The sequence below is a fragment of the Rhinolophus ferrumequinum genome, chromosome 6, assembly GCF_004115265.2.
Source record: "Rhinolophus ferrumequinum isolate MPI-CBG mRhiFer1 chromosome 6, mRhiFer1_v1.p, whole genome shotgun sequence".
Taxonomy (NCBI): domain Eukaryota; kingdom Metazoa; phylum Chordata; class Mammalia; order Chiroptera; family Rhinolophidae; genus Rhinolophus; species Rhinolophus ferrumequinum.
In genome coordinates this window covers 57,816,367-57,836,416 of record NC_046289.1, presented here as the reverse complement: position 1 = coordinate 57,836,416, position 20,050 = coordinate 57,816,367, and the positions used below count along the sequence as shown (strand labels likewise).

At 33.3% G+C, this 20,050-nt stretch overlaps 1 protein-coding gene across 1 annotated transcript in view; it reads right to left on the bottom strand.

The window, feature by feature from the left end:
- The window catches only part of FAM227B (family with sequence similarity 227 member B), a 192,873-nt gene that overhangs the window by 21,210 nt on the left and 151,613 nt on the right, over positions 1-20,050 (bottom strand). Inside the window, exons 12-13 of the mRNA XM_033107622.1 lie at positions 9,830-9,927; positions 6,106-6,268 (exon numbers count right to left, since the gene is read on the bottom strand). Of these exons, the coding sequence (XP_032963513.1) occupies positions 6,106-6,268; positions 9,830-9,927 (261 nt within the window). The remainder of the gene's footprint in view (positions 1-6,105; positions 6,269-9,829; positions 9,928-20,050) is intronic.

Sequence of the window (20,050 nt, the reverse complement as noted above, 5' to 3'; positions counted from 1 at the left end):
AGTCATGATGCCAATGTCATTGCTGTCCCTATGTTAAAACATTTAGGGACCATACATACTTTCTTCTTTTGTCCCTATGTTTAACTATGCCGAGAATAAGCAAAAATAACTTAGATACTTGCTTTCACCTGAAAGATAAACTTTAAGCCAGATAAAATAGCTTGCTCATCAAAGCTTACTTTAAGACCCTTGCTTCACTGGGCCCACCAACTCAAAATTATAGTATCATTAAACTCTGCCCAATCCCAAACAATTCCCTGCCGTTGCAGGGCCTGTCTCAAAATCATCCAGTTCAGGCCCTAAAACCCTGTAAATATCATCCCCGAATTTATCCATTTTGAGACACTGCTAAAGCTCTGTTAAATTGGTGTTCTTACTACAGTAAGTCTACTAAACTTAGCTTTATTTGGTCAACAGTTTACTCTGGTGGCCTTTTAGGAGAGCTGACAGCTGAGAATGGGAAAAATGGTGTCTATGCATTCTTTTTCTTAGTGTAGCCTCAGAAGAATTCAGAAGAGTTGACAAAATGAAAACATTGTCATTTCAGGGAAAATTGAGCTATTTACAAATTCATCCATTGATGGTGTGGAAAATCAAATTCCTCCAACAGAATCATAAATCTCAGGATTCAAAGGGACTTGAAATTTACCTAGTCCAATCCTTCTGCTTGATTGATTGATACAGATGGAGAATAGGCAAAAATTAGAGTGATATTTTTTTCCTTATTGCTGAAGAGGCCTCTTCAGTGCAACCAAGGGTTTTAGGTTTCCTCTCTGCTTCCTTAACTCTCTTCATTCTCTTCCTTTCTTTAGCTTTAGTGTACCAAGTCCCTGTTTTTTCTCTTTGCAGACAACTAGAGGAAATATCAGTCCTCCATCATGTTTTGGTGAAGGGAGTTTGTGTTGCCACAGGGATTTTAGGTCTGGGTGTTTTCAACAAGAAGTATTTTTAAAAGACCTCCCATTCCAGGAAACTAACATCTGGTTTCTATTATCTGAAAGATCTCATTAACAGATAATATTGTGATGTTCACATGCCTATTACTGAAGCTGAAGGAAAGTTGAGGGTTAATTTTTTTTGTAAATAATGGAACAAACTTTCTAGCAGCGTAGGCTTTCCTGTTCACTTTACCCTGAGAATTTTAGAAGGATTGAGAAAAGAAGTATTATATGTTATCTTTACTGGAAAAATAACTACATGGTAGCTTTCTGGATTAGAAGTGTGGTGTTTTTTGTTTGTTTGTTTGTTTTCACATTTGTATTTTAGCTAATATATCATTTTAAAAATATACTTAGCAGATCCTTAATATATGTCAATTAACTTGAAATGTCACTGATTTGAAATGAAAAATACAGTTGATAGTAACTTCAGTAACAATTCACCAGTTGTTATTCATATATTAGTGAGAAAAAGTCTATAAATGCACATATGACAAACATTATTAGAAATCTTTTTATAAATAAAAGTGAAAAGAAGTTGCACATGGCTCTAAAGAGTTTCCCGCTGGGCTCTTACTGTGTGAAGATGGAGTGTTATATGGAGCTGGTGACCTTTTATGAGTCAGGGTTTCTCCCCGCCTTTTGTTTTCACTGTTGACTATTTGCTTCTTTCACATCACAGATAATTCACAACAGATGAGTTCTTTGTATAGCTTTTATTTTTATTCTGGGATCAATGTTGATATATCCCACATTACTTTCAATTATAGAGTTTAACAATCCACCCCCAAAAGTTTTTACATGTTTGAAAAGTCTGTATATTCGTGTATTATGGTGGGAGCACATGTTTTATAGCAATACAATGCACTCATTACGACAATGCATGGAGTTCAGGTTTTTTTTTCTAAACTTCAACTGAATGTGAATGTTCTAAACTCAAGTTAGAAGCACAGATACAGCCTATAGACTTTTCTTTTTAACAGGACACACACAAACCACATCAATATTTTGTTCTTGAATTTTCTTTCTTTTTTAAAAAAATAATTTGGTTTTACATGTAAAAAAATTATTAGACTTAACAAACTATTTCTTTGTTAGCTTACTCTTAACACATAAAGGACCTGCAATGGTTTATAAAAATACAAAGTGGAAAGGGAAAATTAAGAGCTCCAAATACATTTTGCACAAGATTGTACCTAGTTAAAAGATGCACTACACATTCATCTCTGAGTCCTAGAAGTTTTTTTCCCAGTTTACTCATAACTTTAATATTAAATGATCAAATTTTTAAAAAAATTCAGATCATTCATAAGAATATTAAAATTTTCTGCGAATAAGGATTTAATGTACATGAATAAATAAGTTTTTTATTTTCTTTATAAACGTACATTAAAAATCCTCTCAGAATCTTGAACAACACCCCTGTGAGTACAATTACACTTACTCCCTCTGTCTCCTTACACATCTCCAATCTTCTCACTGTTTACATATGAATACATCTCAAAGCATTGACAATAAATCAATCCTCCCTCTTGCGACTTTGGCAAATCACTCTGAATCAAAAGAAATACTACCTATGATGTTAAATTTATTTTTAAATGTATTTGTTCCACAGGACTCTTGAATTAAAAATTGCATAGTGATTAATTTTGATATAGAGGCTCAAGGCTCTATATTTCATGTAAAGGCTCAACTGAATTTGAGCTTGTTTAATAAAGTGTGCCATAAGAATCTCTTATTAAATAAATAAAAGGATTTTGAGATAGAAATGCATGGTCATGCAATCTTAAAATGTCTGGAGGAAAAACTGCTAAAGAGATTCAATGCTGGACCAGCTGTAGAAATTTCAATAAACCATGAATCCTCAAATATGAGGGACACTACCATGGTATCCCTTCTCTTTTGTCCTCTGTTGAGTTCTCTGACTCTTAGTATCCTACCCCTGAAACCGTGATTGGGATTCTCCTTAAAAGTCTAGAATAGGCTTTTATCTTCTTCTGGAGCTTCACGTTCCTCATGGGTAAAGAACTAAATACCTGAGTGCTCCAGGTATTTGGTGCAGTCTGGTTGCCAAGCATTGACCCCAAGTGCTATCACTTACTGTACAGCACTTACTGTCTGTACACTTACTATCACTTACTGTCCTCAGGAAAGTTATCTACCTTTCCTGTGCCTCAGTTTCTTTATCTATAAAATAGAGAATAATAGTATCTACCTCAGAAGTTGACATGAGAATTAAATGAGTTAACAAATGGAAAGCACTTAGAAGAGTGCTTGGTACACAGTAACTGTTCAATACTTTTTAAACATCGTTTTGATAATGATGACTTCAAAGATTAACTTTGTACCAATGACTCCCCAATTTCTATCTCTATACCTGTCCTCTAGTTTTTTGTTTGTTTGTTTGTTTTTTAATTTTAAAGATAGTGTCAACTGTTTTTGAAAAATAAAATGAAATTTGGTCTTAACTTTGTATAAAACCATGCTATACCCACCCATCAGACATTTATTTGACACCTATTGTATTCTATATACTATTTTTCAGGTGTCAGGGATATAAAGGTTCTTTCTTTATTCTCTATTGGGTGAGAAAAACAAGTAAACAAATGGCAACACTACAGTGTGATAAATATTTGTACTGAAGGAGGCAGGGTCTATAAAGGTATTGAAGAGATTCATCTAAATCAGACTTTTGCTAAAATATTGTGAGTTATTTACTGATGTATAACAAATTACCCCCCAAACATGGCAGCTTAAAACAACAAACATTTATTATTGCCTAGCTTCTATGGGTCAGGAATCTGGGCATGGCTCAGCTGGATACTTTGGGCTCAATGTCCCTTACAGGCAGGGGCTGCAGTCACCTCAAGTCTCAACCAAAGGAGGATCTGCTTCCAAGCTCACTCACATGGTTGTTGACAATATTCATTTCCTTGTGGGATTTCGGACTGAGGGTCTGTTTCTTACTGGCTGTTGGCTGGAGGCCTTCCTCCCTTCCCTGCCATGTAGGCTTCTCTACTGGTCAGCTCAAAACATGGTAGCTGGTTTCCCTCAGAGTGCTTTGTGAGGACAAACATGAAAGGTCGAGCAGGGCCGATGTCAGTTTTTTTGCAACTGGATCTCAGAAGTGATATTCCATTATATTTGCCATGCTCTATTTGTTAGAAGCAAATCATAGGTTCAGCCCACAACAGGAGGGAATTACACAAGGCCCCGAATACCACCAGGAGGTGGAGATTATTGGGGACCATCTTAGAGTGTGCCTACCTCAAATATGATGAATTATATTTGTCTTTTTTGTTGTTGTTGTTATTATTTATTTCCTTCTCTACTTTTTCTACTCTATCACTCTGCATAGATGCACTCACTGCAAAATACACGCCCATCAGAAATGTAAGCACAAAGATTGACATTTTTATAATCACAATAAAAATTAGTTAAAAATAAAAGTAATCCATTGTGAAAGGTTTTAGATACCTTTCAAATTTTATGTCTAGAGATTAAAAAATTTTGTTTTAGACATAATCCGAGATTGAGACTCCTTGCATCATTACCTAAGTTACAAGTCTTAAAACAGACTGATTTGCCCTGTAGTTTGCCTTTCTCCTTGTGTTCCGGAGCCATTCAGGTTAATTCCATGTGCTTGTGGTCAGTGAGACTCTAGAGGTTGTCTCGACTGAAATGTGGAAGAAGAAGTGCTGTAGGAAGAGTTCTGAGAATCTGCCAGAGCAGTGGTCTCCACACTTTCTTGATCACATATCTCATGAGTAAAAGCTATGTGAGCACATGCCCATATAAGTATAATTTATAATTTATAAATTATATACATATCAATCTGTATTAATATATTATGCACATTATAAAATATATGCAGGATATGAATAGAAAACAGTGAGATGAAATAAAATATTTTAAAAATAAAATTTAACAGTTAGTAATGGTACACCAAATCTTTTGTCCTTAAATTGTAGATGTTTGTATTGGTATCTAGACAGTTGGTTTACAAATGCTTTGCAAATTAAACTGACATACTACCATTTGATAATGTTGAAAAGGGTAAGACACTTAGGGCTAGATTCGTTGTTTATAAAATGATGTATAGCCATATTTCAAATAGTCTTTTTTAATATTTTTATTTTTATATTTTTCGACTACATCCTGGCAGAACTCAATAGGTCACCATTAATTTCATTTCTTATTCTGGCTGAAAATGAGCTCCCGCAAGGAGTAGGAGAAATATTGTTCTGCCATTTCTTTCCTTTTTTTAAAAAAAAATTTTTCTTGCATCAATCCACAGTTCTTTTCAGAAATCTTTTAAAGCTTTGGTGTACTAGTGAGTTGTTAATTTAGTTAAAACTCGACGATATAATCTATGAATTTGCTTACCCACCCAAAGAAAACAGCTCTATGTTGTGATATCCAGAAAACAACATGAGAGCAAAGATGCCTTCAACAGAGTGGAGTCCAGACTAAAATATCAGCTGAGTCAGGGTACCCGTTTACTAAATATTAGTAAAGTGCGACTTCTTTTTTATTTTTCAAGATAGAAACACATGTAACTAAGAGTCCTGATATTTTTTTTCTTCATCCAGAGCTATGTACACTTCAGTTTGGAGACCCTGGTATTAGAGACCTTTAGGGTTCATATGAGTCCCCAGTGAGCCTGGGCCAGGATGAGTTATGTAGATGGATCACAGGAGAGCAAACAGAACTGTGGGCCCCCCACCGCTGCTGCAACTAAAGAGCTCCCGTTTCTTAATTTTATATTTTACACATTAAGCTTTTAAATAAATTTTCATTGGAACAAGGATTCCATAGCTAATACATGTTTGAAACTCTCTTCTAGAGAAGCCTACAAGCCCCACAGTTCCGACAAATGTTTGAAACTGAACCCTGAACAGTAAGTTACAAAGACAGCCTTTTACTAAAGAGCTAAATATACCAGTTTTTAATTATGCTGGTTTTATTTTTCTTACATGCAAAATCATAGCCTTAGCTTTAAAAGAGAAAATAACCAAACATGCTACAAAAGTTTTGAACATAATTAAATGCTAAATAAAAGCATTGGTTAAAAAATGCATTAATTTTTTTCTTAATTGACACATTTAGTAAACAGTTTTGAATATTTTAGAAATAGATCATATTAAAGCAAAGTTTAAAAAAGGATATGCTTCTTGCAATATTTCAGTGAGTTTAATCTTTGTTTTTTTAGGGCCTTTGGAAATACTAGATAGCTCATGCATTTTAAGATAATATAAAATCAGTGGACTCTGACTTCCAATATTGAAGAGCACACGGTTAAACTCTGGACCAGCGCTAGCATAATGGGACTATGAAGGGAAGAAAAAAAATCAAATCAGTTATTACCTTTGTGTGTTTTTAAAGACCTGTAAATAAAATATAAGTACATTATAACTATAAATAAAATTACCATCTAGTATATTAAAGTAAATACAAGTAAATTCTGCAAAGCATTTTCTTAATTAAAGAAATTTACTAACATATGAATCTATGAGTATGGGTAGTAAAGCTCTTCTAGTCTTTTGCTTTATCAGCACGCTTAAATATAGATCAATGGAGATTATTCTATCTGAAAACTAGAAAGAAAAAAGAATAAAGAAAAAGACCAGAATCCTAGAAAAAGTGGCAAGAAAAAAAATATGTAGAAATAATGAAACTTTCCAAATTTTATGAAAAATACATCTAAGAACCTTAACTTCACACAGGATAAATTCACAGCTAGACATATAGTCAAAGTATTGAAAGACAAAGATAAAAAGAAAAATTTCAAAAACAGCGAGAGAAAAACAACATATGAGAGAACCTTAGATTAACAGCTGACTTCTCATTAGAACAAACGGGGCCAGAGGCAGTTGGATAACATAATCAAAGTGCTGAAGGAAAACAAAACAAAACAAAATGAAACAAAACAAAACAAAGCAAACAAAAACAAAACAAAGCAAACAAAAACAAAACAAAATGTTGACCATGAATTCTATGTCAGGGAAACAACACAACAAATATAATCGTTCCAAGATTCTATTCTTGACTTCTTGTAGGGTAACAAGGTCAGTATAGCAACTACTCATATGTTGAAGTATTTTCTCAATTTTTTGTAATGCCTAGATGAGAGATTTATTATTGATTCCATTTCCTGTAGGGAAATAAGATTTTATTCTTATTAGCTTTTACCAATACATAAAATTCTCTTTTGTTACCTTTGCTTATGGTCACTTTTTCATTGTGTTTGTTCATAGCTGCTCCAAAATTATTTTTAAAAATGAGACTATAATAATCAAAAGCAATTCTTTGTTGGTGAAAAGTTAATGTCAATATCAGACATATTTTCTATGATGTAAGTCATTTCCTTCATCTTAGTCTCCCAATTTACATTAGGACATATCTAGCCTGATCTTTAAATTCCATGCAAAACCAGACCAAGCTCTATTTAGATTAAAAGGAAATTTTGCCTATTTCATAAGATCGTTTTATGACCCTTTCCTGGCTTCTGCCTTGGGTATTGTAAGATAGAAACTCTATCTTACTGAAGTACTAGAAATAGACATTTCTGTTATTGTTTTCCTGCAGTTACTAGTTTTTAACTTACAAAAACCACAATTTACAGATACTTCCTCTATGAGGAGCCCTGATTTTTAAAGGATAATTCAACCAGGCAAGAGCAGATCTACAATTAAATGCAAATCTGATGTTTTGTGGCGCCTTAGTTATTTACTTAGATATGCCAAAGCAGAAGGTCCCATGTTGCCCAAAGAACTTTTGCTAGAGACATTCAAAATAGTCAAAACAATTAACAGAAGCCCCACTGCTTCCATTCACCTAACAAAAGATATGACATAAAATTGTCAGAGAACTTTGATTCCATAAACAGGACTCATAGTCAAAAATTAATTTAGGTCTAAATTTGAAGAACCAGGCTATCCTATAAACTTTGGAAGGGTCACAAGGAATGACCCAGAAAGTCTAAGGGATGGTTTTAGTGCTCAATTTTTCTGTTAATTTATTAAAGGATAATTGCTAACAATGACTATAAAGCTAAACTTAGATTTTTTGAGGTTTTAATGTGTGTCCTGCCAATGCTTACATGCATATTCAGCATTTGGGGCTTAAAAAATTCCTCTTTATGTTGAACTGAAATCTGTCTCCCTATAGCTTTCACTGACTGGTAAAAGTAAAATATTTTTTGGTTTCTATTGGTAAAGAACATTACTGAGCCACAGAGAAAGTCTAATCCTGCTTTCTTGCAGTAGCACTTTACATATTTGAAAGCAGTTAATAAGGCCTCCAGGGTTTTTTCTTTTCTAGTAGCAATGTCTTTAAATATTTTGGCCATTGCTCAAACAATATGGTTTCAGAGTCCTTCATCATCCTGGTTATATTCTGTTAATAACGCTTCTGTTTGTCTACACCCTTTTACAATGCAACTCTCCAAAATGAATATCACACACAATTATTGTTGAATTAACAGAGGGTAAAGCCCACATGTCTATTTAAATAGTGCAAGAATACATTAGATTTTGGGGTCAACAACATTCTACTGTTGACACATACAGAACTTTTAAAACCAATTCCCAAATCTTTCCAGATGCCCTGAAGCCAAGGCTTTATTATGTTATACTTATCCAGTTGTAATTTTAGATCTTTATACCTTTTCTACAATGAAAGTTTATCTTCTAAGATTAGGCTTATTACTCTAGCCTGTTGTGAACTTTTGCTCATCCAATGTATTCATAATTCTTCCAAGCTTTATGACTTCTACATATCTAATAAAAATGGCAAACATATTTTTATCCAAGTTGTTGATAAAGTAGTCTGCATGGGACAGGACCAATAATGCAACACTATGGTTGACTATCGAAGATGTATTTGCATTCTATCTTTTAATAGTGTCATCTGAAAAAGGTGTTCAGTCAGTTACAAATCCACCTATCCATATTTCTTCAACTTGTAAGCAAGGCATAAAAGACCATTTTTAATGCTTGTTGAAGATCAGATACACAATTTTATTACATTTCCCTGATTTCTAAATCTACCTATCTCCCCCCCCCCCCCCAAAAAAAAAAGGTATCATCAATCCCAAATTGAGTCCTAGAGATCACCATTTTCTAACCTAAATACTTACAAATCATCCTTGGCAGCACTGTGAAGTTTGGAAGAGATTTTATATACCTAAATTATCAGAGGGCAGGAAATATGTGAATACTTACTTTGAGAAAGTGGTTTTTACATAGGCATAACTAAAAATTTAAAATAATAGTGAGACTTGTCTAGATAATTCAGACAAAATTTTAGCAATAAAGACAACAACAGATTTAAAACCTAATTGTCTAACAAGTTAAGAGATCAAATTCAGAATTTCAAGCCAATAACCTCATCAAATCTTGGCTAAAGCAACATAAAGTGGCAAGTCCATAAAATCTCTATTTTGGAGGCACCTTCAGGAAAGTGGAGAAACATAGTATTGGCAACTTAAGAGGAACAGTAGCTACATGTAGTCAGTTATTCTAGGACTATGGCTTAAGAGGTGGGGCCAGGCCAACCATTGCTGAAAACTCCTTTGAAATTCTCCCAACTTTGACTGATGCTTGTTGAGATCAGAGCCATGTCTGTATGTCAATTCAAGGACTAGCAGTGCCAGAGCGTGAAAAAAGATAAATGCTGTATTTTTTTTCTCATTAGAGATGGGGATTTTTTACAGAAAAAAATAAAATGTTTTAATATTAAGATTAACCTCACCAATAAATAACTTTTGATCGTTAATTTTTTTTCTAAAATATATATCAAGAATGAAATGACCCACACTGCCTATATGAAGCTGTTGAACTAATTATACTGCAAATAAAAGAACATTTTAAAAAATAATGACTCCAAACCTTTGTAGTTAGTTTTAATAATCTTGGTTCTTCCTTGGGTGTGGATGTTGTACATGCTCTTGGGTTCTTTAAAATTTCCATCATATCGAAGTCTATGGCTAAAATAGAAAACAAAATACTTTCTTAAATTGTGGTATTTTTTTCTTCACATAAAGACATGATACCCCTTCTTTCTCCAGCAAAGCACCCTAAACATGGAGAAAAGCAAAGACGATTGAGAGGGGTTTAGCATGTTGTTATAGCTTGCCCCAGTGAAAGGAAATGAATATACTATCTCATTTTTACTTAATAGCGCTTCAGAGTTTATAAAATTCATTCACTCATTCACTTATCTCACGTCATCTTCACAAACCATTCTGTGAGCTAAGTAACATTTACCATAATTTACACATGAGAAAACTAAAGTGCAGTAAACTCTATGACTTGCTCTAAGCTACCACTGTGTTTCCCCGAAAATAAGACCTAGCCGGACCATCAGCTGTAATGCGTCTTTTGGAGCAAAAATTAATATAAGACCCGGTCTTATTTTACTGTAATATAAGACAGGGTCTTCATAATATAATATAATATAATATAATATAATATAATATAATATAATATAATATAATACAATATTAAATACCGGGTCTTATTTTACTATGATATATGACTGGGTCTTATATAATATAATACCGGGTATAACATAATATAATATAATATAATATAATATAATATAATAAGTACCGGGTCTTATGTTAATTTTTGCTCCAAAAGACGCATTAGAGCTAATTGTCCCGCTAGGTCTTATTTTCGGGGAAACAGCATTTATTAAGAGTAGATAAAGAGGACATAGGCCTGGATTTTTTGCTTCTGAGTCTAAAGCTCTTTCCATTACCCTGTAGTTAAATGCAATAGGAGGCTTTGTATGTTTGAGTTCACCTTTTCCATATACTGACAACACACCCAGATAAGGAAAGACTTGGTAATTTTTCCTTGCAATCAGCGTGAATATACATGAAGATACCAAGGGAATCTTGGCACATCTTAAAGGAAAGGAGAACCATATGATTTAATCAGCCATGCCAATCAGCCTAAAAGCTAGTCACTAAGGATATCTTAACATAAAGCAGAGCAAACAATCTGAAGTTTTTACTAGATTCTGGCACTGATTGTCATCCTCAGTTACAAGGTAGACTAATTAGATCTAGCGGTTATGATGTTAATGAAAAGACTCTGAGGAGTTGAGGAAAGTCATTTGGATTGATTTTTGACCGAAGACATTAAAATATATTGAATGTTAGCCTGAAATACTAGAGGCATATGAGCATTTATCTCTGGCAGAGATTAAAGAATTGGTTAGCAAGGAATCTGCATTTTAAATTTTTGACCAAGGTTAGATTAAGTTGGAGTTAGAAAGGGCAAGAAAGGTAGTAAACCATATAATTTCTTGCTCAAAAACCATATAATTTCTTGCTCTTATGGAGGGGAATCAGGCAATATATACCAAAAATACATATTTCCCCTTTGACCCAGCAATTTCTCTTCTGAGAATGTATGCTACACAACCTCCTACATAAGCATGAAAGAACATATGTACAAGTTTATTGACTGTGGCATAATTTGTAAAACTTAGAGATTATAAACAACCGATGTATTTAGTAGTCAAGTAATGATTGAATAAACTAAGGCACTCCCATTTGAAGGAATACTATGCAGCTGTAAAACTAAATGAGGAAGATCCCCATACTGATATGAAAAGATCTACAGTTCATATCATTAAGTGATAAAAGCAAGTTGAACAGTGTATAGAGTATATTATTTGATTGACTGTATACAACATATTACCTTTAGTATAAAAGAGAGAAAATAAAAGTATCTATTGTATTTGCCTTCATTTGTATAAAGAAATATTGGAAAGATAAATAAGAAATTAATAAAAATACTCTCTTGGCAAAGAATAATTTAAAAATAAAACTTGCTCAATTTTGAATCATTCTTTAATACATATTTAGATGATATTACCTAATTTCTAGTTTCTATGAACAGATATAGTAATAATGAAAAGATCTCTACTTCACGTCCACTGTGCACACAATAAAAACCTTACTTTTCAGATCACTTGATCTTGGCATTTTGGGGAGGTTACTTCTTTCTATTACTTTTTCTATAAATTATATCTGTATCTTCAAGGACTAAATCATTGCTCAGACAAGTTACAGATACAAGGCAAGTGATTGATTTTTAAGTATTTCTATGGTTTTTGTATGAAGAACTAGGTGACAAATATTTTAAATAAGGAACTGGTATATTTATGAATTAAGGCTCTGTGGTGCCAAATATTACAAATGTAAAACAAGCTTTTAAATTTGGCTTAATTAAAGGTGTTGTTGAAGAAAACTGAACCCATTTTAAGTATTTCATGTAGAATAGAAAATATTTAAAAAATCAACCATTAAATGGGTTCTGAAGGAAAAATTAGAAAATATTGCTCTGATCAGAGCAAAAATAAATGAAATAGAGATTAATAATACAACAAAAAGATCTAGTTTACTGAACTAGTTTACTGAAAAGATAAACAAAATAGACAAACTTTAAGCCCAAATCACCAAGAAAAAAAGGACTCAAAATCAGAAATGAAAGAGATGTTACAAATACCACTGAAATGATTATAAGAGAATATTATGAACAATTATATGCAAACAAATTGAATAACCTAGAAGAAATGGATAAATTCCTAGAAACTTACAATCTAACAATGACTGAATCAAGAAAAAATAGATAGTTTGAACAGACCAATAAGAAATAAGGAGATTAAAGTGGTAATAAAAAGATCTCCCAACAAAGAAAAGCCCAGGACCAGATGGTATGATGGCTGAATCCTATCAAACATTCAATGATGAATTAACACCAATCCTTTAAAAACTCTTCCCAAAAAACAGAAGCAAAGGGAACACTTCCAAATTCATTTTGAGGCCAACAGCACCCTGATACCAAAGCCAGATAAAGACACTGCAAAAAAAATAAAACTATAAGCCAATATCTCTGATGAGCAGAGATGCAAATTTCCACAGTATAATGCTAGCAAATCAAATTCAACAACACATCAAAAAGTTTATACACCATGACCAAGTGAGATTATCTTGGGATGCAAGGTTAGTTTAACATATGCAAAACAATCAATGTGATATGCTACATTTACAATGAAAAATAAAAACCACATGGTTATCTCAATAGATGAACAAAAAGAATTTGACAAAGTTCAACATTCATTTATGATAAAAACTCTCAATAAAATAGGTATGGAAAAAAATTTAAAAAAAAGGTTTAGAAGGGAATATCCTTAACACAATAAAGATCATCTATGAAATACCCACAACTAACCTCATAATGCGGAAACATTGAACACTTTTCCTCTGATATTCAGTACAAGGCAAGGATGCCCACTTTTGCCACTTCTATTCAATATAGTACTGGAAGTACTAGCAAGAGCAATCAGATAAGAAAAAAAATGGCATCAAAATTGGAAAGAAATAAAATTATTTCTGTTTGCAGATGACATAATTTTACATGTAAAAACCCTAATTTTATATGTTAAAAAGAACCCATTCAAAAACTGTTAGAATAAATGAATTCAGTAAAGTTGCAGGACCCAAAATCAATATAAAAAATCAGTTGTGTTTTTTCACATCCACAATAATCTATTCAAAGAAGAAATCAAGAAAACAACCCCATTTATGATAGCATCAAAGAGAATAAAATATTTAAGAATAAATTTAACCATGGAGGTGAAAGATCTATACAGTAAAAACTATAAAACATTGATGAAAGAAACTGATGAAGACATAAATAAATGGAAAAGTATGTCATGTTCATGGATTAGAAAAATTAATATTTTTTAAATGTCCATATTAAACACTGATATACAGATTCAATGTAAACCCTATCAAAATTCAAATGGCATTTTTTTCCCACAGAAATAGAAAAAATTACCATTTAACCCAGCAATCCCTCTTTTGGTTATACACCCGAAGGAAATGAAGTCATTATTTCAGAGATATCTGCACTCCCATGTTCATTGCAGCATTATTCACAGAGACCAAGACACGAAAACATGTAAGTGTCTGTCAATGAATGAATGAATGGATATAGAAATATTTATATAAAACTAAAATAATGTCATTAACCAATATCACCACTATAAATTTAATAATACTCATGAGGATGTAAAATACAGCATAGGTAATATAGTCAATAATATTATAATAACTATATATGGTGTCTGATGGATACTAGACTTATCGGGGTGATCACTTTGTCAATTATTTCAATGTCTAATCACTATGTTGTACACCTGAAACTAATATAATATTGTATGACAACTGTAGTTGAAAAATAAATTTAAAAATAGTTTAGGTTTTAGATCCAAGATTAAAAAAAATAAGATAATATACCTTTTGAAGTATTAATATTTTTCTTAAATCTTTCTCTTTATTTTCTTGCTGTATTTTACATATCCTCTATAGTTACTTTGACAGGATTTTTAATTTATTGGCATATTCATTTATTGAGACAATGTTTTATATGTTATTCTCTAAATATTATTCTGTTTTTCAAAGCATGGCTCTTGTTTTTCTTTGAAAAACATCACAGCTATATACTCATTGTAAAAGTTCCACCAATAACAGAATTTTGAGATCTTGATCTTGCTCTAAAAATTGCTCTAAAAGTATATATGCCCTCTCTGGAGGTGCCTCTTAAGACAGTTCCACTCAGAGGTTAGGAGGGTTCTCATCCAAGCCAGATCTTCTCTCCTATTCACCAGGAGAGAGGATCTAAGTCCCACTTGACCAATGGTTTAAAGCACACACATGTGAACTTAACCTGCATTCCTGAAGCAGAGTAGTATATTAAGTAAGGACGTAGACCTTGAAGTAAGATGGACACAGATTTAAATGCCAGCTCCGTTATTTTGTAGACTAAATGACCTTGGGCTAATTAATTTCTTTAAGCTTCAGTTTCCTCAAATATAATTTGGAGATGGTAATAATTACCTTATAGACTTGTTAACTGGAGAAAAATGAGATCATATAAGCAAATCACAGTGACTGGCACATTATAAAGGTTATATGTTAGTCTATATTGTTATTAATATTTCTTAAGGAGTATAAATTCAAACTTACTATTACTCCATATCTATAAAATCTTTGTTGAGAAAAAATATTGAGGAATTATTGAGTTTTATCTATTTCTTTAGAAAATCTGAGACATATTCTTGAATTAAGGTAGACCAGTAAAGAGCTATGTATTAGAGCTGAATTTTCCTGGCCATCTGTAGGTCTATTTTTACCATATTATGCTTTGTTTTAATTCCCTTGGTCAATATAGTGCAAGGTTATAGATGCAACTCTGGCTGTATTTACTATGTCAATATATAGTTCATTACCTTACACAGAGCTTTTCTGTGGTAATGAGTTGGGGAAAGTGTGATAATCAATTGGGCTGTTCAGAAATATTCACCTTTTCTTCCTTCCAAGGCACATGATAGGACTGAAAACCTCTACATTCTTTGAAGATAAGTATGGGAAAGTGCCTTGCTCTGGGCAATGATATAATAAAAATTGAGTTGAAATGATGTGTGGTTTTTTTCTGATTTGAAGATTTAAGAGCCAACGTTCAGTTCATCGAGTTCTCTTCCCCCTGCTGCAGTGATGATGGTGAATGAGATGGACTGATCTTTGGTGTGGATGTCTGAGTTACTACACTAATAGAGACCTGAGCCTAAACGCAATGGATACGCAGTGTAAATGAAAAATATACCTTTGTCACCTTAAGCCACTAAGATTTTGCTGACATTGTTACTATAGCATAAGTTAGCCTATCCTGATTGATATAGGGATTCACAGGAAAAAATACTGTCTAGTTTTAATGTAAAGAATGGACGTACTTCATGTGCACAAATGGTTTGTTTTTATTTTATGGATACTGTTCATTTATGTAAATGACATTGTCATTTCCTTCCCTAGGCAGATAGGACGCTTAGAGCCAGCCATATTTGTGAGCTGCGTCTAGCAAAAGTAAAAGATTTCTCAACAGGATTTTACATCCTAATTAATTTCTGACTTTTCTTTTCCTATCTCTCTTCCATCTAGCCCTTTTTTCCTTATCTGCTTATTTAACATGCTATTTTATGCTGTCGTATTGAACACATGTATGTATAGCTACCACACTCCTTACAGGAAAAAGATGGGTACATGCATAATTAAATACATACATAAGTATATTGCCTATTGTTTTAAAGAAGTAGTTTAAACATGTGATATGCAGTATGAACTGACCTTTGTGTTTTACCTCATCTTTTGTTTATCCCTTTCTTGAAACGGCCTAATGGCTAAAATACCACTATTAACCTGGTATCTCCACCAGAAAGCACTGCTCTTCACAAGAACATAGGATTTGGATTCAGAAATCTAAATTCTAGTTTTGATTTTGCCACAAATTATATATGTAATATCCATCAGTCTACTTTACACTTGAGTCTCAACTTCCTCATTTGTAAAACTGAGGTTTTAAATTTTTTTTAAAATTTATGTTCAAATTATGTCCCTTATTTTAAATTATATGAATTAATGCATGAGGGAATAGATTAATCTATCTTGATTAAGTGGGATAAAACCACAAGTATGACTTCTTGAGCTTAAATCTGCTATTTTCCATTTATTCATTCATTCATGCATTCCTTCAAGAAATATTTCTTGTAGACTATGTGAACAACACTACAAGGTTCAAGAGAAGTAAAAGATACAGTTCCTGGTTTCAGCAGTGAATAGTCAAACAGGTTGATAAAATATATACAGGTAATACTTGTGAATAATTCAACACCTATTATACAAAGTTAATAGGAGATTAAGAGGCAAATAGATTGTATCAGAAATAAAACTTTTGGAATGAGACAAACTGTTTGTGGGATGAGGTTGTCAGAGAAGCCTCACTTACAAACTGATCAGATTTGTGGGAATTCAGACATGGAAAAAGAATTAGGCCAATGGAGTGTACAAAGGGGTGGAATTGGGCAACAAGGCATTTGGGCAGTAGCTTAAAAAGACCACCCTGGTTGTAACAAAAGGTTACCTTAGGAAATGTCCTAAGAATATGAAGAAGAAAAGGAGCAAAGGAAGTTAAGATGGAGTGGTTATTCTAGTGTAAGCAGATTTTTACTATGGGTTTGTCAAGAAATAATGGACTGAACGCAAATCTTTGAGGATGACTGAAATAATTGGTGGGTAATTATAAGTCCATTTAAGTACTATAGTTGCTTAACAAATGATGTGAGTGATGTGGTTTTTACCCTTTAAGTCATAAAGTTGTGAATGAGCCTAATTATTTCAAATTATCATAAACGAAACAGGAATGGACCAACCCTACCAGTATGAAAATGATGGAGGAGAGAGAAGCCAAGGAATCTATAGTTACCTGTTATTATTGTAGAGGACTAAAATGGAGTATTGTTAATTAAAAAAATCAAAACTTTGAAATGATGAAATCAAAATCATAAAGAATTCACATTTTGGTGAGGTCAGCATTGTATGATGTATATGAAATACATATGTTTCTTTCAAAATGTGGGTAGAGGGGTCAAATGTAGTGGGAGAAAACTTGCCAGAGCTCATTGTGCTTTCCTCTTAGTGTAAATGTTAGATGGAGGGTGCTGTGGTTTACCCATATCATTTCCTCTTTGTTTGGAGCCATTGTGCTCTAATGGGAAAAATGCTAGCAGAAATTTTAGTGACGCAGTGTCAGGTCCCCATGCTTTTACCAAAATCTTTCCATCAGAGTATTTACTGTATGGGACAAAGAAACTAGCATTTTATAACATTATTCAAAAAAAAATAAATTGTAGGTTCTTAAACCTCTTCCATGGGTGGATTCTCAATATTCACAACTAACAATACGCCTTAAAAGAAGTCCATACTCCAAGATCAAATCTGCAATATTTGGTTCTGCTTTTAATTAAAGCAAGCTCTTCTAAGTGAAAGAGAAATTAATAGTTAAAATGAATGATTAGAGTAAGAATTGGCCCTCATAAGGCTGGTAATCCCGGATTCTTTGATCTGGCTACCACCAAGTTTCTACTCAAACTTAATCCAAACTTAAGCAAATCAATCATACCAAGGGAAGGAATATTGTCAAAAGTTTCATTTGCAAGACCATGAGACACTAATACAATCTATGGAAAGCTTAAAGTAGTTAGTATCTTGGGAATACCTGTCATTCTTAATGACACTTCCTCAGGGAGAAGGACTGACTACTACTACAACACGATCAAAGAACCAATTTTATTTTTAAAATAATTGGCACTACTGTATTAGTGAAAAGTGTATGGGAAATAACAGAATAGTATACACATCAGTGTTCTTCAAACATCAAAGGGCATAAAAACCACCTGGGAATATTCTAAAGTGCAGTTTTTGATTTTGTTATTAGGTTTGGGGCCTAATAGCATCTCAAGTGTTGGTGATGCTACTGGTCCATGGAGCTGCCTTTTGAGTAAAAAGAGGATAGAGAACACAGAGCTCCAACAGTTCCTGTCTAATGATGTGACTTTGAACCTGTGCCCTCAGCTGTAAAATGGTACCACAAACACCAATCTCATTGGATCACTGGAGTAGTAAGTGAAATTATGTTTGTGAAATGCTAGGTGAAATTGACCTTAGATAGGAGCACAGAAGGGAAAGCAGGAGACATGGTAGATAATGCTGGTAATTTGGTAGACGTGGTGGTGAGAGTTTGTGGAAGTTCTCATTGCTTTAATTTTCTCACTGAGGCAGGAAGCAAAATCACTATCTGACACTGAGGATAGGGGAAGTGGTGCTGGAGATCTGAAGAGAAAAAAGGTGAAAAAAGTTGTCTTAATAAGTGGGAGAAATAAAGGACTGGTGAACACAGTATGATTATCTGACAATTAAGGCCCATTCGACGAATGTAGTTAGGAATTAAAAATGAAACTAGTCTTGATGGTTGCTAGAAGGGAGGGGGTGGGGGTGAGGAAGAAGGGGAAGGCATTAGCATAAATTGGTAACTAGAATATTGCCACGGGGATATGAAAGACAGTTTGGGGAATATAATCAATAATGTTGTAAAGATTTCGTAGGGTGTCAGATGGGCACATGTCTTACTAGGGAGACCACGGCATGGACTGTGTAGATGCCTGACCATTGCACTGTACACCTAAAGCTGAAGTTGAATAATACTGTATGTCAACTATAATTTAATATACATAGTCATGGGATATGGAGTACAGCATAAGGAATAGAGTCAATGGAATTGTTAATAGATATATATGATGTCAGAGGGGCAACAGATTGGGGGAGAGGAGTTATCGCTTTGTGAGGGGTGAAATGTCAAACTATTGCATTGATTTTTACACCTGAAACTAATAAAAAAATTAATTAAAGGATAAGATTATAGCAAAAAAAAAAAAAAGAAACTAGTCAGCATGGTTGTATATTTTCCCTATGTACATTTAGCTGCACACTTTCAGATGTGGAAAAGGGGAATAATTATCTTTTATTTTATTCTTAGTTTCAGGTGTACAAAACAATATAGTGATTAGACATTTACACCCCTCACAAAGTGATAACCCCGCCCCAAGTCTAGTACTCCTCTGGCATCATACACAGCTATTACAATACTATTGACTATATTCCTTATGCTGTGCTTTACATCCTGTGACTATATATATGAGTGCGTGTGTGTGTATAGAGGGTACCAAAAAGATGTATACACATTTTAAGAAAAGAAAAAAACTGAATTAAAATTGTTTAATACAAGTCATGTTTGACTTCTGCGGTTATAAGGTGCTCAAAGTGGTTACCATCAGCATAATTTTAATACAGTTTTTGCCTTTCTTAAAATGTGTATACATTTTTTTGGCACCCCGTGTGTGTGTGTGTGTGTGTGTGTGTGTGTGTGTGCGCGTATTTCATTATCGGTGACATTCGATATTATTCTATATCAGCTTCAGATGTACACAGCAGTGGTCAGGCATCTACACAATCTATGAAGTGATCCCCAATATGTCCAGGACCCATCTGGAACCCTACATAATCTTTAAAACATTATTGATTATAAGGTTTCATTTCTTTTTATGGAAGAGTAATATTCCATTGTATATATGTATCACAATTTCTTTATCCAATCGTCTGTAGATGGGCACTTTGGTTGTTTCCATACCTTGGCTATTGT